The 25,600-nt window shown below is 41.1% G+C and overlaps 2 protein-coding genes across 3 annotated transcripts; both read left to right on the forward strand.

Annotated features, from left to right (window-relative positions):
- The first annotated feature begins 536 nt into the window (after positions 1 to 536).
- Positions 537 to 5,614, forward strand: LOC140501240 (transcription factor SOX-17-like). 2 transcript variants are annotated; one of them, XM_072604603.1, is made up of 5 exons: positions 537 to 617; positions 1,223 to 1,643; positions 2,590 to 2,670; positions 2,833 to 3,627; positions 4,309 to 5,614. In XM_072604603.1, exons 4-5 carry the CDS (start codon positions 3,300 to 3,302, stop codon positions 5,208 to 5,210), a joined length of 1,230 nt encoding a protein of 409 aa, XP_072460704.1. In that variant the 5' UTR covers positions 537 to 617; positions 1,223 to 1,643; positions 2,590 to 2,670; positions 2,833 to 3,299; the 3' UTR covers positions 5,211 to 5,614. The 2 variants fall into 2 exon arrangements, with proteins under 2 accessions (XP_072460704.1, XP_072460702.1); XM_072604601.1 differs by lacking the exon at positions 537 to 617 and having other exon boundaries at positions 1,209 to 1,643; positions 2,590 to 3,627.
- A 9,904-nt stretch (positions 5,615 to 15,518) lies between these two features.
- On the forward strand, positions 15,519 to 25,105 carry LOC140501242 (transcription factor SOX-17-like). Its single transcript, XM_072604604.1, has 2 exons — positions 15,519 to 16,083; positions 23,395 to 25,105. Exons 1-2 carry the CDS (start codon positions 15,756 to 15,758, stop codon positions 24,282 to 24,284), a joined length of 1,218 nt encoding a protein of 405 aa, XP_072460705.1. The 5' UTR covers positions 15,519 to 15,755; the 3' UTR covers positions 24,285 to 25,105.
- Positions 25,106 to 25,600: the final 495 nt, after the last annotated feature.

The following is a 25,600-nucleotide window of genomic DNA, read 5'->3' on the forward strand; positions in this document are numbered from 1 at the left end:
CCTCTCAGCATCACTGATCATTAACAGAGGCTATTTGCCGAGGTTATACCTCCAAATCTCTTTTTTCTTACAAATTAGTTATTTCCCACACTGCTGCAGCGTCTTCTAGTGACTTCATCCACTGAGGGCCTCTCAAAGCAACCTGTGAACAAGCAGGAGTTTGCAAGTAGAAAATGTCTACTTTTATTTGGGTATGGTCTACACTGTTCTTTACTTATGAAACTCTCTTCCTCACTAAAGAAATAAAACAAAACAAAAAATCCTTCAGTGTTGAGAAAAGTGGGTTTTCAGGAAGTGCTCCGGATGTTTGCAGCTTTTCATGTGGCATTTGTGGCTGGCTGTGATAACACTTGACCACTTCCAACAGTACGGTTAGCAATGGGACTGAAATAGAAATGATTCCTCTCAACAAACGACAGGGTTTGATAAGGTCCAAAAGAAACTTCGGTACAGTTATCAGAAAGGAATTAATGCCAAAGGGAGCAGGGTTGGAGAGCCAGGACTAAACAGGCACGGGGAATTCCTTCTCAAAGATTTAATTAAATTAGTGCTGTCCTCTGGAAGTATGATAGTGTTATAGAAAGGAGATGAAAGCTGAAGATCCCGATAAAGCTTTGGTACAGTAATTCCATTTGATTTCTCGCTAGGCTAAATGGGGCAAAGATTTTGTATCGGGAAGCTTAGTTGCAAGATTCTAATGGAATAGCTTTTGCTGGTTGTCAAGCTTGCTCTTTCTTTAAAAATTTCCTTTCTAGGCGGGTTTCGTGGTCCTAGTGAATTTTGCACGCCCTGCCTTTTCTATCTCCTCGGTATAGTCCTGAGAATGCCATTAGGATTTGTTTCTCAGTTAATTTTGAAGAAAATTTAAAATTTCATTACAAAACCCAGCAACAAAAGCACCATTGTGAACTTTGTTAAGGAGATGTCTCTTTTCTGATTCACCTGTTGAAATAATACTTCTGTAATTCTTTAAGCTAATGCCTCTCTACTTTCCAAGTTGGGGATGTTAACCTTTTTAGTGTGATGTTCCCCTTTGGCAATCTACTAAAACCTTTGGATCCCTCCAGGTAATGCTTTTAAATGCATAAAATGGAATGCAAGGGATTACGAAGGAAACAAATTATGTTGAAATAATTATGAAAATTTTAAAAAAAATTCGGTGACCCCAATTTAAGAACGCAAATATTAAACTACTTGCTGTTTCTCTTTTTCTTTTTCTTAGAGACTCCTCTTAAAATCAGACCTAAACTCTCATTCAGAATTGGAGGAGAGTGGGGAGAGTAGGCTGCTGGGGAATAACTCAAGTGAGAATTAACTAGACTGAAATGACACCTTGGTTACTGTTATTCACGCAATGGGAAATTGAGTGGGGGAATTACTCCTGGGAAGAGACTCTGAAGAAGCACGTTGTTTATCGGACAGAGTTGACACTACTGAAGTAAAAGTCCCTTCCATAGTATTTTGAGATTCGGTAGATATTCCAAAACAGTGAATTTCTCAAGCGATGAATTTGGTCCTCTTGGATTGTAACATCAAGGAAAACGGGATGACTTCAGCTTTTGAGCTGAAGAGCATTCAGTGCTTTTTTTCATTTTCAGATAAGTTTTTTCACAAGCAAGAAAGAAAAACTCACTTTTCTTGAGGTTAGTATTAAAGTTGTTTGGACAACTGATGGAAAAGGTTGGGATTTGTGAGATAGACTCACCAGACCTTTAATTCAAACTGAGTTTAGACGAAGTATTGAAACACACACACACCTCCTCTTACCTTCCCCCACACCTCCTTCCACATTGGCCTTAGATCTGTACTTTTATTAATATTTAGGAGTAGCTCCAGAAGACAGAAGAAGAAATGTATTTATTTTTTTTCAAATCTCAAATTTCAGGCCCCAGTAGCCCGGCTCTTTTTTTTTTTTGGTTAAGCCCTTTACTTTAACAAAGGCTTTCATATTTAAATGCCGCCAAAAAACAAAGAGTAGGAGACTTTGGCTGCTACTCAGTCGGACTACTGAAAGCCACCCTGAGTGCTAAAGTTAGTTTGTAATAACTGTAGTCCAAACAAAGCTGTCCTTACCCAAATAAAGCTCTCTGATCTCCTGTTTACACCTGGACATTTCCAGATAAGCAATAGATTTAATATGAGTCGGGAGTAAAATTTGAAAATATTCAAGTTTAGGTCCAGGAAATTCACAAGTCTGACTCAGATTTCAGATTCTAAAGGTAAGGTTTGCCTCGTTTATCAGAAACGCAGGAGAAATAGCTTGAAAATATCAACTTACATTTAGGAAAGCACTTAAAACAATTTTCAAGACACATTTAGTTTGTTTTTTTTTTTTCTGACAAAAGGGCATGCAGTTCTTTAACAATCTTATGCAAACTTTGCACTTTTCCTCCCTCCTGGTTCTCCATATCCTAGATACTAAAAAAATGAGCATTCAAATGAACTGGAAGAGAAAGGTTGAGATCTACAAAAGTTTAATTATGTTGTATACTTTAGTAAAATGACATGAATCAACGTGGAAAATGTCGACGGGAAGCAACAAAAACTCGAGTGGGAGGGAGGATTTTTATTCTGATTTTTTTAAATTAGAGATTTCATTGAAGTCCGACTAAGCACCTCTGAAGGAGATAACAGAAGTTATTCCTTGGGCCGGAATGAAGACATCCTGAGGTCGGTCAGAAGGATCATTTTGTACTTTATTTAAAAGGAAAATACAAATGCTTCTGTCTATATTTTCACTAAAAAAACGAGCTGAGGCGTTTTTCTCCAACAGTGTTAGCATTAAAAAAAAAAAAAAAGCTTTCCAAGTGGGAACCTTTGAAAATTTTGCAGCTTGTGCAATCAATCCGACAATTTCGAAGTCTGAGGTCCCGATTTTCCGGTGCCTGGAGGTCTGGTTTCTTCCAGTTCACACCTGATCAGGTAAAGCCTAAGCAGCAGCAGAACTAGCTCCCGGCCGGGAGGTGGCCCAGGGCCTTGACCAGGGAGGGGCGTCTGACACCTCGTGGGAGCCGGCCCGCCCCCGGAGCCCTATTGGTCGCCTGGGTATAGAAAGGGGAGCTGCTGCAGCTAGAGCGCTCGCACTGGGTACGTGTCGGTTGGGGGCGCTTGTTCTACTCGAGATTTGGACCCGAGAGTCAAGGCAGGGAGTCAGGGCAAATCCACCTAGACTGAGCGATTCCCGCACGCTACCACGCTCTCCTCCCACCTTCAATCCTCCACTGGGGGAACCGTCGGGTCCCGGCTGAGGGTGTGGGGGCGGGGCGGGGTGCGAGGCACGAGGTCTGGGCAGGACAGCCATGAGCAGTCCGGATGCGGGGTACGCCAGTGACGACCAGAGCCAGGCCAGGTGCGCGCTGCCCATGATGATGGCCGGGATGGGCCCCTGCCCTTGGGCAGAGTCTGTGAGCCCCCTGGGGGAGATGAAGGTCAAGAGTGAGTCCGGTGCGGGTGCAGGGAGCGGGAGCAGCGCGACTGCCGCAGCTGCTGGGGCTGCATGTCGTGGCAAAGGGGAGTCCCGCATCCGACGGCCCATGAACGCGTTCATGGTGTGGGCCAAGGACGAGCGTAAGCGGCTGGCACAGCAGAACCCGGACCTGCACAACGCTGAGCTGAGCAAGATGCTAGGTGAGTTGGCATTCCACGGGAGCCGTGGGGACTTCGACTGCCTGTTTCTGTCACAGTGACCTCACCTTTCAAGTGGGGACCTTAAAGTCTAGAAAACAAAATTCTGTGTTTTGTAAGACTATGCTTCCCTCTTACTTTGCTTTTGTCCATGCATTCCTTCCTTTTCCATCCCTACATCTCCTCGCACTTTTCTCCAACTCGTTCCAAATTGATCTTCCAGATCTTGTCACCCTTTTTGCTCCCTGGTTACACGGTAGTTTCTTGGGGCAGGCTACTTTTGGGAGCGATTGACGAGAGTACAGTTTTTGCTTTCTCTCCTGGACTGGAAGGAGAAACGCCCAATTCTAGGCACCTCCGGGCAGCAGAACAGGAGAACTAGATGAGGAAAAGGGCATTGGAGTGCCTAACGGGAAAAGGCAAAAGACTATTTGGGAAGGGCCGGAGGAGAGTGAATTAAGAAGCTTCGCAGATTGGAAATTTAGTAGTGTTTTTACAATAAAGGTACTGTCCCCTTGCCAGAAGGGTTTCCCCTTCATAAGAGCTTTGTGCCTACATGCCGCCATTCCCTCTTCTGCCACTTCGAGTAACGGGTTCATTGTAAGGGTAGAAATGAGTGGGCTCTGCCAGTCGGTGGAGAATGACCAAGTCTGTTCCCTTTTCTTTCTTCCCTTGTCCTTGCAGGGAAGTCCTGGAAAGCTTTATCTCTGGCCGAGAAGAGGCCCTTTGTGGAGGAGGCTGAGCGGTTGCGCGTGCAGCATATGCAGGATCACCCCAATTACAAATACCGGCCTCGGAGGAGGAAGCAGGTGAAGAGGCTGAAACGGACAGAGAGTGGCTTCCTCCACAGTCTCCCTGAGCAGCCAGGCTCTGGGCTGGGTCCAGAGGGCAGATTGTGTGTGGATGGCCTGGGACTGCCATTCCATGAGCAGGCCTATCACCCGGGCCAGGGAGTGCTCCCTCCTCAGATGGGACACTACCGAGAGTGCCAGAGTCTGGGTCCTGCCCCTCAGTTTGACAGCTACAATCTACCTACCCCTGAAGCTTCTCCCATGGATGGCATGGAGCCAGATGCAGTTTTCTTCACCTCCTCTCTGCAAGGGGACTGCCAGCCGGGACCCTACAGCTATCCTGTAGCCTCTGAGTACTCTGTGCATCCTGATTCCCACTCGGGTCCTGTACACCACAGACATATGCAGGAACCCCTGGGCCACTCACTGCAGGGACTGATGGGCCCCTCCAACCCTCTGCATATGTATTATGGTCCCATGGGCTCCCCCCAGGCTGGGGGCAGTGTCCGAGGTTTCCAGATGCAGCATCAGCCAGGATCTAGTCAGCCCTCTCCTCCTCCAGAGGCCCTGTCCTGCAGGGATGGCCTGGAAACCAGTCAACCTGCTGAACTCCTTGCAGATGTGGACCGAACAGAATTTGAACAGTATCTGCATTTTGTGTGCAAACCAGAGTTGGGGCTAAGCTACCAGGGACATGAATCCGGCCTTCCTCTACCTGACAGTCAGGGGGCCATTTCCTCTGTCGTGTCTGATGCCAGTTCTGCAGTATATTACTGCAACTATCCAGATGGATGACACATCTACCACTCTCCTCCCGCCTTCGGGCCAGCAGCATAAACAGTGTTACAGTGTTACACACTTCCTGCAGGAGCTAAGGAAATCCTTTCCCTCCCCCTGCCCCCCTTGTTTCTGTGTTTTTTAAATTGAGAGTTGTCTTGGCACCTAATTTATGGTAATTTATTTGACTCTAATCTTAGCAATTTCCTAAAGAGGATGTGGGATTTGGGGGTTCATCAGGGATTTGCTCTTAGTTTTCCCCCTAACTGTTATTGTCAAACTTGTCATTTGTAAATTGGACTTTATCTTTTCTGTGTAATGCGGCCCCTAATACCAACCACACTATGAAAGTTCATGTTTGGTGAATTTGGGGGGGGCAATTTTTTATATGAATACTTAATAAAGTTTGAACTTTTCCAGTGTTTGGGTTCCCTAAAATTTATTAATCACATTACTAATTTAAACAGAATTGAAGAATTTTGTGTTGTTAAAGTAACATTTATTAAGAATGAATACATATGTATAATATATGCTGACTTCAATAAGGATCTATAAAATCTGGAGTCTATATACCATCAAATCAGATTGCAATTTCCTCCATGATGTCAGTTTGAGATGCCATGGCTGAGAAAGTCATCTTACTGTCTTCTCCTTTTGTGGAGAGACACTTTCTTTGAATAATTCTGGCCTTGGGATAAATATTTATAGGTATTATTTGTCTCCACCATCAGTCCCAAAACAAAACTTTTTAAAGGAGATAGTTTTCATCCTTACTGAACTCATTTAGATTTTTGAGTATTACAATTTTTAATGTGCATTTAAAGTAGCGTTTTATATTGAAATTAATAACTACATCGTCAACAACAATAACTACATTATCAATTAGTCAATGGGCATTTATTAAGCTCCTACTATGTATCAGAAGCTAAGTTAAGACATCTTTCAGTTGACAGTTTATTTGTCAGAGTGAAAATCCAAGCATTCTGTGTTCTCCAGGTATCTGAAAATACTGTCATCCTACTGTTTTCTGAAACTATGTCATTCCAATAATTGAAACTAACTTTTTTTATTACTAGAAACAGTTTTATTAATCCTAATTAGTATTGGCCAAGCATTCTATAATGTTCTTCCTGGTTTCCTATTTGAAAAAAGGTTACATTATAGTAACTTGAACTTTTTAGTCAAGCTTTTTAAAATATTGATCCTATAAAATTTCATTGAGCTTTTAACATTCTGTTTTTTGAAACAGCAAAAACAAAAAAACCACAGGAGGCATAATATTAGTGTTGAACTAAAGAACTATGTGCTGTTAAGACAGGGATAATAAATACCCCTAGGAGAAAGGTGATCTGGGATTAGAAAAAGCAAGTCATTTTTTGGGAAGGGTCTTGTAAAACTAACTCAATTCTACCATTCTATGTTTTTGATGTTTCTATATAATTTGAGGCATCTCAATTTGATTCCAAAGTTGGAAAAGGGTAGAAGAGAGGGAGAGAGAGAGCAGAAAAAAAAAATAAAGCGGAAGGGCTAGGTTTTTAAGAAAAAGAAGAACTCAAGGCACATTTTATGCTTTAGTTACTTCCCTCAGTCTCATTCTGTATGAAAGTTGCTCTTTCCTTGATAGTTCATGTTCATTGGTGAATTAAATTTAGCCTTCCAGAAGAAATATTAGAGATAACAAATTCTTTTGCCCAGCATGCTGATCAATACTAAGCTATCCCTATGTTGGAGGGCATATTAAAATTGGAAAGGGAAGAAGATGAAACGAGCTGAAGCTGAGAGAAACTGCATTATGGTGAATAGTATTTAAGAGGTTTAAAATTTGAATAAGGAGGGCAGTATACATTGTATTAAGTATACAGTCTCTGCCTCTGGCTCTCCACTCCTGCAGATAGAGGTTACAAAGAATCTCATTAAAGAAGTGGCAGTCTTCCCCTACCCCCTTTTTTGCTAGAGGAAGGGTTTGGGAAATGTATCTTAGGAAGGGCAAGGGAGCAAAAGAAGGGAATAAGCTTTTATATAGCTCCTACCATGTGTCAGGCACTGAGCTAAGTGCTTTCTACAAATAATCTCATTTGACCACATGAGCATGCAAAGATTCTCTTTTAAATTTTGGATATTGTAAACATTTAAAAATTATTCTTCATATGGTTTTAGCCTTAAGAATACCAGTTCCCACAAATTTTTTACACATACAGCCACTTGTAAATGTTCAGAAGAGTTAGAGTGACAAGACAACCTTATGAAGTTTTCACTTCCTAGGCCTAAATGACATCCTCAGGGATTCTTACTCTGGGGTCAAAATATATTTTGATATATTTTTTTCCTTTATAATCTGGCATTTTAATTTTTTGTATTTAAAAATATTATGAGAAGGGATCTATGAAAAAAAAAATTAACCACAACAGCAAACCAAAAAAACCCCCAAAACTTAAGAACCTCTCTCATACCGTACTTCACTACTTTTTTTTTTTTTTGTAATTATAAAAGCCTGTTTGTGAAGATCATGCCCTTCCTCCTCTGGAGAAAAAAATTAAAAGCTTGATTTCTCATATCGAAGAGGCAGATAAGCAAAGCAAGAAGTCATTCCTCCCCAACCCATTCCCCAAATCCTTCATGTTGCCTGAGTTCACACATTCTTTTTTCCATGCTTAGTCAGGAAATACAGTATTTACTTTAGCCTTACATCATTTTGAAGGTAATGAAATTAGAGCTGCTAATCGAAAACATAGCTATATTATTGCATTTTATTTGCTTTTAGCTGTATTTGGAATAGGGACCTCATTTACAGAGGAAAGAAGAGGTTGTAAATTCAGAAGCTGAGTGGGGATTGTTATTGGGTACTAATAAAGAGGAAAAATAATGAGTTAGAATTATAAAGTAATGCAAAATCAAAGGTTAAACATACCTTCTGTGATTTGTGAGACCATTAAATGATTTCACATCCCATCCAATAGCTGAAATTACTCTTCGTATGTTACTTTTTCAGTAACATCTCCATGAATGAATTGAATCAATGTTTTTGGTGAAATTGATTTAGATCTCTGATACACATTTTGAACACAACATATTCAAAACTGAACTTATTTTCTTTCTCCTTCCAAACTTCCCTGATATTATAGCTTGCACTATCATACTCCTGGTCACCCAGGTTCACACCTGTTTACTCATTCTCTCACCTCCTCATCTTCAATCTATTGCCAAGTACTGTAGATTTTACTTTGATGTCTCTTGAATATGTTCCCTTTCTCTCGGTTGCTGTCATCACACTGGTGCAGGTCCCTATTGCCTCATTTCAGGATCTTTGCTATATCCTGTTGGTTAGTTTCCCCGTCTCAAAGTCTCTCCTCATTCCATTCCACCCTCTTTTCAAAGTGATCTTCCTAAAGCACAAGTCTGACCTGTCACTTCTCTATTCAATCAATTCCAGTGGCTCCCTATTACCTCCAGAACAAAATATAAATTTCTGTGTTCATCTTTTAAAGCTCTTCATAACTTACCCTTCCTGTCTTTCCAGGCTTCTTAGACCTTCCTTCCTTTCTTCCACATGCTCTGTGATTCAGTGACACTAGCCTTCCTTGTTGTTCTGTACACTGGACATTCATTTCTTATTACAGACATCTTTATTGATTCCCTCCCATACCTGTAATTCTCTTCTTCCTCACTTCCATCTCTTGCCTTCCTTGATTTCCAAATAAATCCCTTCTAAAACTCCACCTTCTATAAGAAGGCTTTTCAGATTTTCCTTAATGCTAATGCCTTCCTTTGGTCGATTCTTTTCAATTTGTCCTGTGCATACACATTATTTGTACATAATTGTTTGCATGTTTTGTCCACTCTATCCAACTGTGAGCTCCTTTAGAGCAGGGACTTTTAAACTTTAATCCCCAACACCTAGGATATATTAGCTGCTTAATAAATGCTTTGTTGAATTGCCTTCTTTTGAATTTGTTTATTCCAGAGTCATTTAACTTAATCTGGATAAAAAAAAACATGCTATTTTCCATCAGGAGAAATGTCATCACTCAAAATATTAGGGATGTGTAGAAGAGGTTCAAGGACAAGTGTCATTAGCATAAACTGATATGGAGAGGGTAGGGGACCACTAAAGTAAAAATGCAAAAAGTTACCGAAGGAATTGTTGCTAGAACTATGCGGATAGATAGCATTTATTTAATTTGAATTTTAATCTCAAAGTCCTCTATAACAATAATCAAAACTTAATATTCAACTATTGAAGTGCAAGTGTGCAAAAAATGGACCAATTTTCCATTGAAATGAGAACTGATTTCAGGGAAGAAAGGTAGAAGTAAAAATGGTTGATGAAATTAGTGGCAGTGACAGAAACAGACAGAAATAACGTTTCAAGGCAATTCAATTTAGCTAATCAAAATGCTAAATTGATAAGCTCTAAATTCCATAGTTGGCTTAATTTTAAAAACTTGTATTTTCAGCAGTGATTTGGAGAGTAATTTTAGCATCCATGGATTTAAAAAAAATTCCTGTATCCTACTCCTGTAGTACTCACATTTCAAACTGTTTTCTTCATACCACCTCCTCCCAACCATAAATCCAAAAAAGAGGGAGAGAGATAAAAAGGAAATTTTTTTTTTAGTAAAGCCAATCAACACATGGAAAAAGTTGCTCCTTCCTCCCCTCAACCTTTTAAAAGTAGGGGGGAGGCGCTTTCCAAGCAAATTAATTTCAGCAAAATATTATTCCTATTGATGAAAAAATGCTTTCAGCTACTTCTCCCTGAGTCCAGATTATTGAACAAAATGGGCAAGATTTCTCCTTGGTACAATTTCCCCTACTCAAGGCTGGAGTAAAAAAATTCCATGGAATTCTTGGATGGAGCTTGGGGCACATTGTTCTCAATTTAATTTTATTAAAATTATAATACCTGCACTTATTCCACTGAGGTGTTTCGATCATCTCTAGGTAAAGAAGTATTTGGACCAATGGAGTAAATGCAACTCTGTGTTTGGGATTAGGAGACCTAGGTTCGAGTTCAGGCTCAGTCACTTAGCTAGTTGTGTGACCTTGGGAAAGTTTCCTGACTCTCAGTTTCCTTAAGTACAAAGGGATTGATAATACTTTTACTTTCTAACTTGGACTGTGAAAGAGTCAAATAAGATAGTGAACATGGAAGCCCTTAGATACAGTAAAACATTATGTAGATGTGACTTCTTATCTTAAAAGTCCCATGTTCTTATGAGCTACCTAAGTGTAAATAAAAATATCCCCACCCCCTACAAATCCCACATGTCACACACATATATGTATGTATATATATGTGTGTGTGTGTATGTTTAAATTACCAAACTTATACCCATATTTCAACTTTAGCAGAGTATTATTTTTTTTACATTTAATTTTTATTTTTTCTCAATTATATGTAAACAAAAATTTTTAACATTCACTTATAAAATTGTTGAGTTCTGCATTCTCTTCCTCCCTCCCCTCCCAAGAGTATTTATAAAAGTGAGTTCTTAATGGCTACTGTATGGTCAGTAAAAGTGTATAATTATACTTGATAGAAGTGAAGATCGGAAATAACTAAATTTCTGTCCTGATTTCAGAAGTTGTGTGACCCTGGAGGAAAATCATTATGTCTCTATGGGTCTGTTTCCTCTTCTGTAAAGTGAGAAAATTGGACAAAATTATCTTTAAAGTTCCCCCCCCCCCCAAAATGGGATTCAAATATACCTTCTGAACAAACTGGCAAAAACAAAAATGAAAATTCAACATTTTGAAATTGAGTATTTAATCTGCACTTTAACAAAATTTTTTAACAAAATTTTATTTTGTTATTTTAACAATAGCATTTTGAAGTTTTAAAAAAGCTACCTTGGTTATTTGACCTGGAATACTGAATTTAAAATTTCTTTGAAATCTCTTTTAGTAGTCAATTCCCTTTTTCTTCTCTCCCCACATCAATTCAGGTTTCTATTTCCCTATTAGAAATGCACTGTCCCACCCCTGCCCCTGCTTCTATCTGCTCTCTGTTGGTCTCTCTCTTCCCCCTTTTCTTTTCTCCTATAGTCTTTCCTCTACTCAATACTTGAGGGTTTGATGCTGAGCTTAATGAAGAGTCAATGCCCAGAGATTATCTTTTCTTGACTTTTGCTGTGTCAAGGATTTTTTGCCTCTGAATTAAAGAACTTCTGCCCCACAGTGGTCATTCTAGTTTATGGCTGAGTTCGTCACTACTCACTCCCTTCCTTCATATCCTTTGCACTTTGCAAATCCAGGAAAACAGCCCAACAACTCCAATCTTTATATTACTGTGCAGTTTACAAAGATTTCCACCCTTACTTGTGCTAACCACATTTTCTTTCCCTCTGGTAGCCAAAGCCTTGGCTAACCAATCCTCATTTTCTAGATAAATCAGTTCTAGGTGTTAAAGCAGACTTTCACTTCATTGATTTAGATTCTAGACTGAAGGAGCAATCAAACCCCAAAACGAGAGTAGGTTGTTTGCCAGTGCTAGGATGCTACCAGTGTTTTTGCCTTTTCCTGAGGGTTCCAGAAACATGTGCCTGTCATCTTTCTCTTTACAACTCATTGTTTGACAATTGAGGACCAAACTTTGGGGAGAATGAGGATGAGCTCCCTCTTTGGGACCAGGATGTTCTGGTGTCCTTCCTTTCCCCTGAAGTTATGGGAGGGAATGTGTACAATGGAAAGAACAGTAGAGTTGGAGTTAAAGGACTTGAATTCAAATCCCACCTATGGCAGCATACATCTGTGTGACTTTGGACAAATCATTGACCTTTGGGTCTCAGTTTCCTTATCTGTAGATTGAGATGGCTGGACTAATCTAATCTAATCATTAGATGGTCTCTGGGGTCCATTTCATCTAGAAATTGATGATTTTATGCATCTAGAGACTGCAGTTTGTACTCAGATGTTTAAAGGACAGGACTGAATGACATTAACTGAACATTTAGTGCTTTAAAGCTACAAAATGCTTTACATGTTATCTTATCTAATTCAAAAGACTCAGATCCAGTTGTCCATATAACCTGTTGTTATTGTCTTTGGGGGGGGGAGGGAGGGAGAGAAGTGAGGAGGAAAAGGAAGAGAAAGGGAAAGAGTTAGGGAAGAGGAGAGGGAAGAGGAAAACAGATGAGAGTGGACAGAGAACAGGGACATAGTCAGGTATGCATATATACATCCTTCTCAGACTAGTCCCTATTCTTCTATACTTTTCAAATTTTGTTCTTGCTGGCCTTTCTGCCTGGCAAGGGAGGAAAGTAATCACCACCTCCTGAAATCCTTATCTTTCAAGGCTCAGTTCAAGGCTATAAAATAACAACAATCTACAGAAGATGAGCTTACTTTCCAACACTTTCATTCAATTGTGAAAAAGTCATCATTCATCTATCTGAACAATGATCTGTCTTTGAACGATAGTAACAACTTATCACAAAACTATTTCTGTCAACTCCATCAAATATGAGAATATTTCTATTATGACCGCCTCCAGACTCTGTCGTCCGACAACACTGGGCAACTCAGCTTCTCTGGACCTTTAACAGCAGGTTACCTTATTTTTTTTTTGCAAAGGCCAGCAGAAATGCTTCGTATTGTACGCCTCCCCCCTTTAAAATGTGATTTAATGAGGGCCAGTTGAATCGGAACAGTCCTGATAGAAACGCCACCCTTGCCAACACTCTTTTCCTGCTTAGACTTTCTTCCTGTCTCTGTCACCATTTCCCCGTCTCTCAGGTCCCATATCACAGTTCCCTTAAAATTTCTCAATAAAATAAACAATCTCACTGAACTCCTCTAATGAACAGAGAACGACACAAGATGAAAGAGAGGATGGAGGAACCAAGGAAGAGAAGTCCCGCTACTGAAAGTTCCAGGAAATTCTGAGAATGAGCACGAAGCTTTAAAAACATACATCCACCGGGGATAGGTATTTTGTTCCCAGCTCTAGACTAGAGGAAAGGGAATTCTGCTTTTTAGGAGGGCAGACAGAACAACCTTGAGCAGCCCAAGAACAACCTAGGGGTAGAGTTTTCCTTGAAATGTTAAGGAAAGAATATCCCTTCCCCGACCTTTTCTATCTTGCTGATAGACTTCTTTCATTGATTACAGTGAATCTGCATGTTGGGAAAAGTTAAAACGAGATTAGCGGTAACACAGTGGGGGAAGGCAAGGACAAGGCAACTGTAGAATCTCTTGAAGGGATAGGAGTGGGGATCTGAGGTAAAGGGTATCAAACTGATTAGACGTATAAAAATAAGGGACTGAGTGATTAGGGGAGGGAGGAGGAGCAGAGGTACTGGAGGACCTGTAGCAGGTCTTTGCCTTTGTTTCCGTTCAGTCGACCTATTCACTTAGCTCCCCCTCCCCCCCCCCCGCCCCCAACGATTTCCAGGGTTTAAAAATCACTGTTGACACAAACAAGAGAGGGGAGCAGTAGTCCTGCATGAAGAAAAAAATGAAATAAAATCTTTTAAAAAGCGCAAGACTACCAAAGTCGAGGGATCTCAATTGCTCTTGGCTACTCTTGGCTGTGGACAAACTTCGGGACTTTATTCCTTTCTCATTCCCTCAGACCAAAGTCCAGGGAGACGTAACAGCCGAGATTAAGTGAAGGTATGAATCCACTGAAGACAGTCCTTTATCCAGTTAGCCGGGTCCTGGTAACCACGGGTTAAACACGGCTTCACAAAGAAGAAAGGCTCTAAGTGGCTATATCAGAAAGTGAAACACTGCGGTGTTTCTTTTTCATTTGTTCTGATTAAATGTGTTAATATTACTAAGGTAATAAGGAAGAGAGCCTTGTGAAATAAACGTAGGAGTGATAAACCTTTAAATCTTCGATTAAAAATAGCGCGTTTGTACAGCTTTCCCAGCAATCGTATGATTTTTGAAGAGGGAACTTTAAAGATCCTGTAGTAGTCTAGTCCTATACCTGCATTTTACAGATGAGGAAACAAGTGACTAGAGAGGTTACTTCTCCAACGTGTAACAGGTATGGCAAGTAAGTAGCAGAACCAGGATTCGAATCCAACCTCTAGAATTCAAAGTTTCTGCTCTTACAGATTAAAAGACTCGAGAGCGGGGCAGGGCTGAGTTTACAAGAGGGGTTGCAGCAGCCTGGAATTAGTAGGGTATAGGCAAAAGAAATGAGTACCCAGTTGTAAGCAGTACAGAGAACCTTGTGGAAGTCTGTAATAACACAGCATACTGTACATGCTACCGAGAAGTCCCGGACCCCTGAAGGTTTCCTTCTAAATTCCTAGAGGGAGGAAGGTTGTGGGGCACCATCAGAACAGAGATACAAATAAGAAAATAAGAGGGAGCCGTATTTTGCATAAGCTGAAGTTTTAAGATCCTTATTAAGTTTTACATATGGCAGATTTTACATTCATCTCACAGTTTTTGTCATAATTCCTAAGCTTTTCATGTATCTATCATCTATTTATTTAACTTGGTAAAGTAACTTGATGTGAAGAACATTATTTAGTGACTTTCAGAATTTTAAAATAAACACCTAACTTATTTTTTTTTTAACACTAGCATTTAGGTACTACTTGGAAGCATGCAAACACTTTACAAATATCTCAAATGCGTAGGAAATCGATATTATTATTCCTATTTTACAGACAAGGAAACAAAGGTAGATAGAAGTTAACTGATTTGCCCAGTGTTTGAATGCTGTCTGAGGCTGAATTTGAACTCAGGTCTTCCTTACTCTAAGTCCAGTACTCTATCTATGGAGTCGCCCATCTTCTCAGCATTAATAAGACTCCAAGTCTTTTGAGAAAGGGACCGATTATGGTACTTCCTTAACTAGTTTCAGGACTCAGCCTGCCATATCTCCAAGACTTAGGTGACTTGGGGAAATTTCAGGCAGAACTTGCTCCCTATCAAGATATGGGCCTCCACGTGGGGTAGTCATTTTTGTGTCATGGACTCTTGGCAGTCTGGTGAAAATTATGGCCCCTTTCTCAGAAAAGTGTTTCTACACGCATAAAATAAAATACACAGTTCTACAAAGAGAACCAATTATATTCAATAAAGTTATCAAAGTATTAAAAAAAAATCCATGCTCGCCCAGATTGCGCACCTCTATTTTAGGTCAATGGAGAACCTGGTATACACCAAAGGTGACCAGGAGCGCTATATGTCCTAATTGTCCAGGGAGCAACCAGGTCCAGGGAGGTCCAGTTCTTGGACTCCAAGTTTCCTCCAGTTTTCACCCGCTCAGGTAAAACCAGAGCGAGCTGCAGCCGAGATAGCTCCCTCTGGCCAAGGAGGGACCTCTGACACCTCGTGCGAGCCGCCCCGCCCCCGAACCCCATTGGTCGCGTGGATGTAGAAAGAGGAGCGCCTTCGGGGAGAGCGCTCCCAGTGGGCCAGTGTCTTCTAGTTGGGACTGCTTTGACTGGGTCCTGGGAGTCGAGGCATTCAGATTCCCGCCGGCTACCGCGCTCTCCTCCCACCTTCAGTCCTCCACTGGGGGAACCGTCGGGTCTAGTCTGAGGGTGTGGGTGTGGGGGCGGGGCGGGGTGCGAGGCGCGAGGTCTGGGCAGGACAGCCATGAGCAGTCCGGATGCGGGGTACGCCAGTGACGACCAGAGCCAGGCCAGGTGCGCGCTGCCCATGATGATGGCCGGGATGGGCCCCTGCCCTTGGGCAGAGTCTGTGAGCCCCCTGGGGGAGATGAAGGTCAAGAGTGAGTCCGGTGCGGGTGCAGGGAGCGGGAGCAGCGCGACTGCCGCAGCTGCTGGGGCTGCATGTCGTGGCAAAGGGGAGTCCCGCATCCGACGGCCCATGAACGCGTTCATGGTGTGGGCCAAGGACGAGCGTAAGCGGCTGGCACAGCAGAACCCGGACCTGCACAACGCCGAACTGAGCAAGATGCTAGGTGAGTGGGGCACAGCGGGAACCAGGAGACCTGGGAAGGGGCTGGGGGAAGAAGACCCAGGATCAAACAAAGTGGCCGTTACTGTGAGGGAGCTTTTGACTTTAGTTCAGTGTCTTGTCCACAAGTGGCCCCATCACTTTTGTACTGATAACGTCCAGCAGCACAACGCTGACCGCAGTCGGGGCTGGAGGAGCGGAGGGGTGAGAGGCGGAAAGGTAAATCTATCCCTATTGGACCACAGCCCTCTTGTAGGGTCCCCTCAGTGGAAAGCCTGAATAACGCATTTATGTCAGTTACAGCTTTTTAAACCTTAGTTTCGCGGCTGCTAGGCGGTTCCTGGGGATAACTTTAGGTTTAATCGCGGCATGGCGCGGTGGACTTGAGAACTGGTCTCAGAACTAGGAAGCTCTGGGTTCAATTCACACTGGCTTTTTGTGACCCAGTTCAAGCTACTTAACCTCTAAGCGTAAAAGTCAACACCTCTCCCAGAGGATAAATTACCGAAAAGGTGCTTGCCGACGTTGGTAGATGAGATTTTCCCTCCTGGCTGATGTTCCCTATACGAATATGATCACGGGTCCAGTCCCTGTCTCCAGGTTAGAAATAAAGAGGTGTTGAGGACCTAGGTGATCCTCCTGCTGTGTTGTTCCAGCGGGTTGGGTAGTTTGATAAGAATATGTTTGAAAGTCAAGTCCACCTATAACGAAAGTAGTAGTAGGACGATAGATCCAATCTCCCAATCTCCCATGAGAAGTTGAGAGCGAAGAGTATGCTGCATTGGAGATTAAAAAGCATTAGTCAGTGGTGACGATAGGAATATATTGCAATTTTTGATCCTGTTTACGAATCTGAAGTGTAAGAGGCTGCTGTGTAGATACCGTGTGTGTGTGCGCGCGCCCGCGTGTGTGTATGAACAACAATGCAGAGTTTTCTGCCATTCAGTATGGGAAGCAACTGTGTTTCAAAGCACTTTATAAATATTTACATATATATGGTTAGCTTTCCACAACCAGAGAAGCATCGGTATGAAGGGTATTGCAGAGAATAGTGAATTCTCCTGGGAAAAGGGAGACGAGTTCAAGTTATGACCGTGGTTCATACGGGGGTGACCACGGGCAGATGACTTTACCTCTCAGGTGGCCCAGGCCACTCTAAAGTAATGAATTATGGAGAAAGAGCTCATCTACCTTGATGGAAGGAGTCGCCTCTAGGAGTTACCTAACTGAGCAATCACAGGTTCAGTCCTTAGCACTTTTTGCCAGGTTTTTTATTTGGTTGTGTTTGTGTTTTGTATGTGTGTGGTTTGTTTGTTTGTTTGTTTTTTTGCTAGAGAGTTGGGGACAATCCCTAAAGACTGGGATAAGCATGTACCAATTTCTAGCATTTTTTTTGGTTATAAAATAGCTTTAAAACTTTGTTTCTTGTTTTCAGTGATTCTGAAATGGGGAAGACAGAGACTAGTATGTTGTGAATGTATTTTGTAATAGAAAAGCATTGAGTCAGTATCCAGAAATATTTAGGTTCTAGTTCAACCATTGCCACTAACTTAGTTGGTCCACCTTAGAAAAGTCAGGTACACCTCAGTTTCTTCAACTGTCAGAGACGGGGCTTAGATATAAAATGATCTCTATAGTCTTTCCCAGGTCTGAAATTCTATGAATGCAATGACCATGCATTAGTTTAGTTAGAAACAACCTGAAATCTTTATTGCCACATCCCTGCAACTGCCTGAAGATTCTTATTTTAAGAATACTATGAAAGGTAAACTGTACTTGCAATAAAGAAGCTGAGTGTAACACTATGGTGTCAAAAATCAAACAAAATGATCCCTGCTGGCTCCACTTCGATTTAGTAGATCACAAATGAACGTTATTTGTGTTGTATTGTATTTTTATTTCTTTTGTTAAATATTTCTTAATTACAATTTAGTCTGGCACTCAGGAGCTGCCCTTGGGCCAGTTTTTGACACCTCTGTATAGCTGCTAGTTGCCTGGCCTTTTGAGTCAGAAAAATCAGGGTTTTAAGTACTTCCTGTGATAATCAACTGGATGTATGAACTTTGACAAATCAGTCAGTATGCATATATTAAGCACTTATTGTATGCTAACCTCTGCAGATAGACCAACAAAAAACAATTTTTGCTCTGAAGGAACTCCTATTCTAAAAGAGAAAAACAAGAAAATAATCAGGTACTTACAGAGGAGATGACAGATGATCTCAATAGTAAAGACCTCCTGTAGATGGCTTTTGAACTGAGTGCTGAAGGAAACCAGAGAAACTGAGTCACTGGTGTAAGGAAGGGGAGGGGAGACTATTTCAGGTATAGGGGATTAGGGGGGCAGTGCCAATGCATGGAATGTTGGGAAGAAGATGGAGCTAACTCATCAATATAGGCATACATGTATTGCATATACAGTCAGTATGTCTACCATTTCATGTTCTGCTCCATTATTTTGCATAAATTCTTATGACTTTACACATATTTCTGCATATTATTTGTATAGTTTTTATAGTATTTTACAGTTGAGTAAAATGAAGTTATAAACCTATTTTACAAAATAGAAAATTTCTTTGGAAAAGGGTTAACTTTCAGCAAAATAAGCACTTTATTCCTCTTTTGAAGATAAGGAAAATAGCTGAAGACCCAAAGGGGAAGGAGCCAAAAAATCATGTTGTTTTGTTCTCTATATAAAGGCTCGATCTGGAGATATTTTTGAGTAGAAAGGAGGACATGTGAGAGTTGTCTTCAACTCTTTGAAGGGCTTTCATGACATTAAATGTTTGGGCTGTGCTGAGAGGACTGAAGTCTAACAGCTAGCTATGTGGGAGTTGCAGAGGCAGATTTTCATTTGCTAGGTGGGAAAACTTTACCAACAACTGAAGTTGACCCAAAGGGCAATGGGCTGCCCAAATTTGTGTAAGTCTTCATGCAGAGAGGCCAGGTGGATCCCTTATCAGACACCGCTGAACAGGTCCTGCTCTCAGGTCTGACTTGGTCTAGATGAACTTTGAGGTCCCTTCCATCTCGGAGAGTCTAAGATTCTTTGACCTGGGATTTAGAAAAAAAAAATCTGAGCTAATTATAGAAACTGTTCGTCGAAGTGGAAAGATGATTGGCCTTGGGGTTGGAAGTCTTGGGTTTGAATCTTAGTAATTACGACTTGTGACCTTGGGTGAGTCACTTCTCCTTCCTTGGGCCTCAGTAAAAGGGCTTCAGTGAAGGGGTGGGACTGTATGATCTTTGAGGTCCCTTCAGTTTTGATTCTGTTCGACAAAACAAAAAATTCTCTTAATTTGATAATGAATCCAGTTTAGAAAAATCCAAACTTTAGGGATTAGAATGACAAAAGATTTGGCTCTGTGAATTGATTAAGGATTTAATATTCTAATATTTGACTAAGGTGTGGGGGAGATGTTTTCTTACTGAGAGGTGCATACAAAGGAAAAACTTCTTGACTTGTGACACAGTGGGTGAGATCAGCCCTGCTCTGGGGTCTCTGTTGAGCTGGATTCAAATTGACCTTAGATACCTTTTTATGCCTCTCATTCCTACTTTGCAAAAAAGGGGACTGGCCAGAGGGTCCCTAAGACCCTTTCCAGTTTGAGCTCCAGCTGGAGTAATTATGCAAGGCAATATTTGATATTAATTATCAAATAAATTATGTGACAAAGTGAGGAAATTTGCTTTGGGAGTTGAGATAAAGCTCCCTGTTATATTTCCAATAGAAGGAGCCCCCAGCCAGTCACGGGCAAAAATATGAAGCAGGCAAAGTTTGCCTTTGGTTCCTTAGCCACCTTTCCTATTAGCTTGCCTTTCTTTTTTCCTGGGGCTCTTTCCCAGCTTTCTTCTCTAGGGTACTCATCCTTTGTCCCTAATGGATACCTTGGCTCAGGCTGTAGCTAATCCCTGCTAAAGTATGAACTGTTACTGGAATTGAGGTTTAAAACTTTTAGAGGGGATTGGAGGAAGATTTGAAATTAGAGTTGTGGAATGATAAGTTATGAATTTGATCTGTGAGAGCATAGGATACTGTGCTCCAGATATTTTGTGCCTGGAATGGAAAAATGAAGGGCGGGGGGAGTCCTTGTGGGTGAAGAGGCTCAGATATATTCTTTAGGAAAACCACTTTGGTTGCTGAATGTAGGGTGATTTGACATGGAAACAAATTTGAAGCAAGGAGACAGGTTAGGAGTCTTTTGTTCCAAGTAACACTATCAGTGTACAATGGTTAGAACCTTATATTTGAATGCTTTAAATTCGTGAGAAACAAGATAGTTTTTTAAAATGATATATTTATGTAGTGCTTAAATATGGACCTGCTATCTCCTTATTTTTTTGGGAAATCTTTGTTCATGCCCCCTAGTCAGACACCCCTCTCCAACCCTCTACAGCTGCCTTTTATATATTGTTTATCTGTCACCATTAATATGTAAATTGTGGCAGATCCAGAACTGTCTTTCTTTCTCTGGATGCAGATAGCATCTATTCATATGTACTTTGCAATTAATTTATTGTATTTTTATAGTCAAAATGACTTATTCACTCAAAAGTCGTTCTTAAAACAATATTACTGTTACTGTATACAGTGTTTTCTTTGTTCTGTGCATTTTGATCTTCATTTTGCACAAGTCTTTACATGTTTTTCTAAGATCATTGAGTTCATTTCTTATAGCACAGTTGTATTCCATCACAATCGTATGCCACGGCTTGTTTAGCGATTCTCCCAAAACATTTTGTATAGGTGGAATAGAATTTGAATAATTGGAGAGCTATTGATTTTTCATGGGTAGGCAGGGTCAACATAATGGAAATGACAATTTTACATAAGCTGATTAATACATTCAAAACCATTCCAATTAAATTAATTCCAAAAATTATTTTACTTAATTAGAAAAAATAATAACAAAACTCATTTGGAAGAGTAAATAATCAAGAATAGTGAAAGAACTAATAAGGAAAAATGTGAAGAAAGGAGATTTACCAGTGCCAGATGCTGGACTGTATTATAAGGTAATGATTGTCCAGACTGTCTGGTACTGTCTGAGAAATGGAAGAATAGATCAATGGGACAGAGTAGACATACAACTTATAGCAGCAAATAAATATTATAACCTTGTATTTCACAAGTATAAAGATTTGGGATAAGAATTCATTATTTGGTGAAAATACTTGGGAAAACTGAAGTGTGGCAGAAGCTGGGCATGGGCCAATATCTTACACTGCTAACCAGGATGAGACCAACATGGATACATGACCTAAATATAAAGAGACATATTGCAGGAAAATTAGGAGAACATGGAACATATTACTTGTTTTTGAACTTATTTACAGATTTATACCTCATTCATCACATGTCACCTGGATTACTTCAATAATCTGCCAATTGATCTCCCTGTCTTCCTTCAAATCTCCACTTCCTTCACATGGCTGATGAAGTTATTTTCCCAAATGGGGTCATGAAGAGTTAGACATGACTGAACTATGACAACAAAACTGTATGGGTTGACCAAACTGCAAGGTTCTGTCTAAATCCTAATTCAACTGATTTTCTTTTCTCTATATATTATCTTGAATGGTGATTTCATCAGCTTCTAGGGGTTCAATCATTACCTTTATTCATATACTCCTGAGATTTATGTATCCATCCCTACTTTCCTGATTCAGCATCTCACATCTGCAACTATTGGAGATTTCTACCTGAAGGACCTTCTAGGCATCTCAAACTGAAACAGAACTTCTTGTCTTTTCCCTAACCATTACCTTTTTTCAACTTTGCTGATATTATCAAAGGCACCACATCCTTCTAGTCATCCAGATTTGCATTTTCGTAGCCATACTTTTGATATGTTTTTCACTCCCCAGCTCCCAATAATCTAATCAGTTACCAAGTCTTATAATTACTTTCACTCTCAAACACAGCTCATACATACCCACAGTCAAGATCCTAGTTCAAACCTTGTCACTTACCTCTTGCCAGGACTGTTTGAAATAGCCTGCTAATTGATCTCTCTCCCCACTTTAGTCTCATTTTGGTAGTTTCCTAATGAACAGATCAGCTCATGTCTCCCCTTCACTAAATAAACTCTAATGTCTCTGAGCCCATTAACCTCTCTCATCAAATATAAATTTCTGTGATTGACCTTTAAAGTTCTTTATAACTTTACCTCTTCCATATATTTAACCATATTACTTCTCTCCATCCATTCTGTGGTTTGGTCATAGCAACAGGACCTGTTGGCTCTTCCTCCTGTTTCTAGCTCTGTACTCTTTGCCAAACCTAGAATGCTCTACCTCCTAACATTGCCTTTTAGCTTCCCTGATTTTAAGTCTCAGCTCATAGGACCTCCTGCTAGAGGAGTCTTTTCCCTGTTTCCCCAGCTACTAGCACCTTTCTGTAAGACTACCTTCCATCTTCTATGTGCTGATTTATGTATATGTCGCCTACACCATTTTCATGTAACCTTACGGAGGGCAAGGTTAAACCCCCCCTTCCCCCCAGTTTAGCACATATTAAGAGCTTAATTAACTTGTAGATTGATTTAATTCAAAGCAAGACTACTTTTTTAGAAACATTTACTTTTATAGCAGTCCTTACTTTGTTCTGTTTCTAAGGAAAGAGGAGAAGAAAAAAATGACTTTTGATAAGACTCTGCTATAAAAATTCCTTGGGGCCATCATTTTATGAAAACAATATGGAAAGGGGTGGTAGTGATTATGTATGTGCTTTGTTGGTTTTTGTGGTAGCTTCCAGAGGTGGGCCACCATGATGTTGAAGGACATCATCTAAAGAAGGACTTGAAAACCCCTCCTATGGAAAAGGCCTTGGACTTGGTTGTCCTTAAGAAAGCAGAAGGAGCAGTAACAGTTCAATTCCACAAACAATAGCTTGTGGAGAAGGTGCTCTAGATCTGATTTAAGATAAATTTCTTCACAATTAGATTGATCCCAAAGAGGAATGAAGCTCCTCCCACAGAGACCTTCCTGTGAAGGGTGAGCGACCCTTTCTGAAAGTATGCTGTAGAAAGGGTGATTATTGTTCTGGTTCTTCTGTGGGGTGGACAAGATGACCTCTGAAGGCCTGGGATCATACTGTGAAGAGTCTGTGGGACCTTTAGAGGTGATCTAGTCTCAAATCCTCATTTTCCAGAGGAAAAAACAGTATCAGAGAATGTAAGTAACTTATCCAAAATGAACAGTGGCCATGCTATAATCTGAACCCAGGTTCACTAATGTTAGAACCAATGCTTTTTCTGCTCCATATGAGCTATCTTCAGTTCTGAGATTTGTGACTTTGTTCATTGTGTTGGCAGGGAAATCCTGGAAGGCATTACCTCTGGCCGAGAAGAGGCCCTTTGTGGAAGAGGCTGAGCGGTTGCGCGTGCAGCATATGCAGGATCACCCCAATTACAAATACCGGCCTCGGAGGAGGAAGCAGGTGAAGAGGCTGAAACGGACAGAGAGTGGCTTCCTCCACAGTCTCCCTGAGCAGCCAGGCTCTGGGCTGGGTCCAGAGGGCAGAGTGTGTGTGGATGGCCTGGGACTGCCATTCCATGAGCAGGCCTACCACCCGGGCCAGGGAGTTCTCCCTCCTCAGATGGGACACTACCGAGAGTGCCAGAGTCTGGGTCCTGCCCCTCAGTTTGACAGCTACAATCTACCTACCCCTGAAGCTTCTCCCATGGATGGCATGGAGCCAGATGCAGTTTTCTTCACCTCCTCTCTGCAAGGGGACTGCCAGCCGGGACCCTACAGCTATCCTGTAGCCTCTGAGTACTCTGTGCATCCTGATTCCCACTCGGGTCCTGTACACCACAGACACATGCAGGAACCCCTGGGCCACTCACTGCAGGGACTGATGGGCCCCTCCAACCCTCTGCATATGTACTATGGTCCCATGGGCTCCCCCCAGGCTGGGGGCAGTGTCCGAGGTTTCCAGATGCAGCATCAGCCAGGATCTAGTCAGCCCTCTCCTCCTCCAGAGGCCCTGTCCTGCAGGGAAGGCCTAATTGCCAGCCAATCCTCTGAGGTCCAAGAGGCTGGAGTCCACACAGAATTTGACCAGTATCTTCACCACTTATGTAAAGCAGAGTTGGGGCTTGTCTCTCCTGGCCATGATGGTGACCATAATCCTTCAACTATCTCCTCCGTCATGTCAGATGCCAGTTCTGTAGTCTATTACCATAACTATCAAAACATATGAAGCTCTGTGTTCCTCACAGATTGAATCCAACAATACAAGTGATGTTGCAATATCTTTCCCAGTAAAGGCAAACTAAAGATGTACTGTGCCGAAATATTTTTTTCAAGTTGTATGGATATTCTTTTCGTTTTATTTATGTTTAAGAGTCTTCATATTTCCTGTGGGCATTTGCTGAAGAAAATAATGATGACTATATAATCATTTTTTTCCTTGTAAAAATTTTCCATCTCCAACTACACTTTTTAGACCTTTGTGAATCTGAAAATAAAGCAGAATACTTTTTAAGAAGGAAAAACATTGTTTTCTCAGGAAAGTTTAAGCAAATTTAACCTGTTTAGCTTCAAAGGCTTTAGTTAAGTGTTCTCTACCTCTAAAGGACCATCCCCAAAGCAAAAATAATTAATAAACTTGATGAGGGGTTGTGTTGATCATCACTATACATATCTGAATAATAATCAGGGCTTTCCTGTGCATATATTACTTCATGAGTGTGAGCTAGGTATCATTAAATTTTCTTTTAGTCTTTGGCTTTTATATCACCTGCTTTTTAAAAGGGATCTCCCCTTACATTGCAATGTAAAAGAGAATTTGTCCGTGTAATCAACCAAGTCTGACATTACATGCAAGTGTTTCGTACCCACAATCCCCTGCGGGGTCTGCCTTTCCATAACTTTCATAAGTTTTAACATTTACTTTAGTGCTTTTGTACATTTGTGCTTTTCTTCTGCCACTGACTTGGTCATAGTCACTGCACATATTGTGTTGCTGGTTGTGTCAGTTATGTTTTACTTTGTATCAATTCATTGGAGTCTTCTCATGTATCTCTGTATTCTTCATAGCCCTGATTTATTATCACACAGTAATGTTCCCTTGTATTCACGCACCACCATTCCCTAGCTCATGGACATTTACTACTGTTTTTAGTTCTTTGCTACTACAAAAGTGTTCTATTGAAAGTAAATATGGAGCTATTGTTTTTATCACTGGACCTCCTTGGGGCATGTGATTTTTGGAATAAATGGTATATCTTAGTACTCATTATAGGGAAACTCCCTAGAAGTAAGGTATTTAAATCAGCTCCTTAGGGTCAGAGGAGAATCTCTATACTGAGTGTATGACATGTTATCACTGCATAGAATCCCTTCTTTGGTATGCCTTTGGTCCAATCTATTAGAACAGTAGATTAATAGCTATAACTGAGGGGCTCACTGTGGGAAAAGGGTCCACCTGTGTTACCACCAACAGCAATATTGACCAACTGACAACCCAAGAACCTTAGAAGTGGCAATCGTTCCTTCCCTTACTCCTGTTTCCAA

Source organism: Notamacropus eugenii, chromosome 4 (assembly GCF_028372415.1).
Source record: "Notamacropus eugenii isolate mMacEug1 chromosome 4, mMacEug1.pri_v2, whole genome shotgun sequence".
NCBI classification, from domain to species: Eukaryota; Metazoa; Chordata; class Mammalia; order Diprotodontia; family Macropodidae; genus Notamacropus; species Notamacropus eugenii.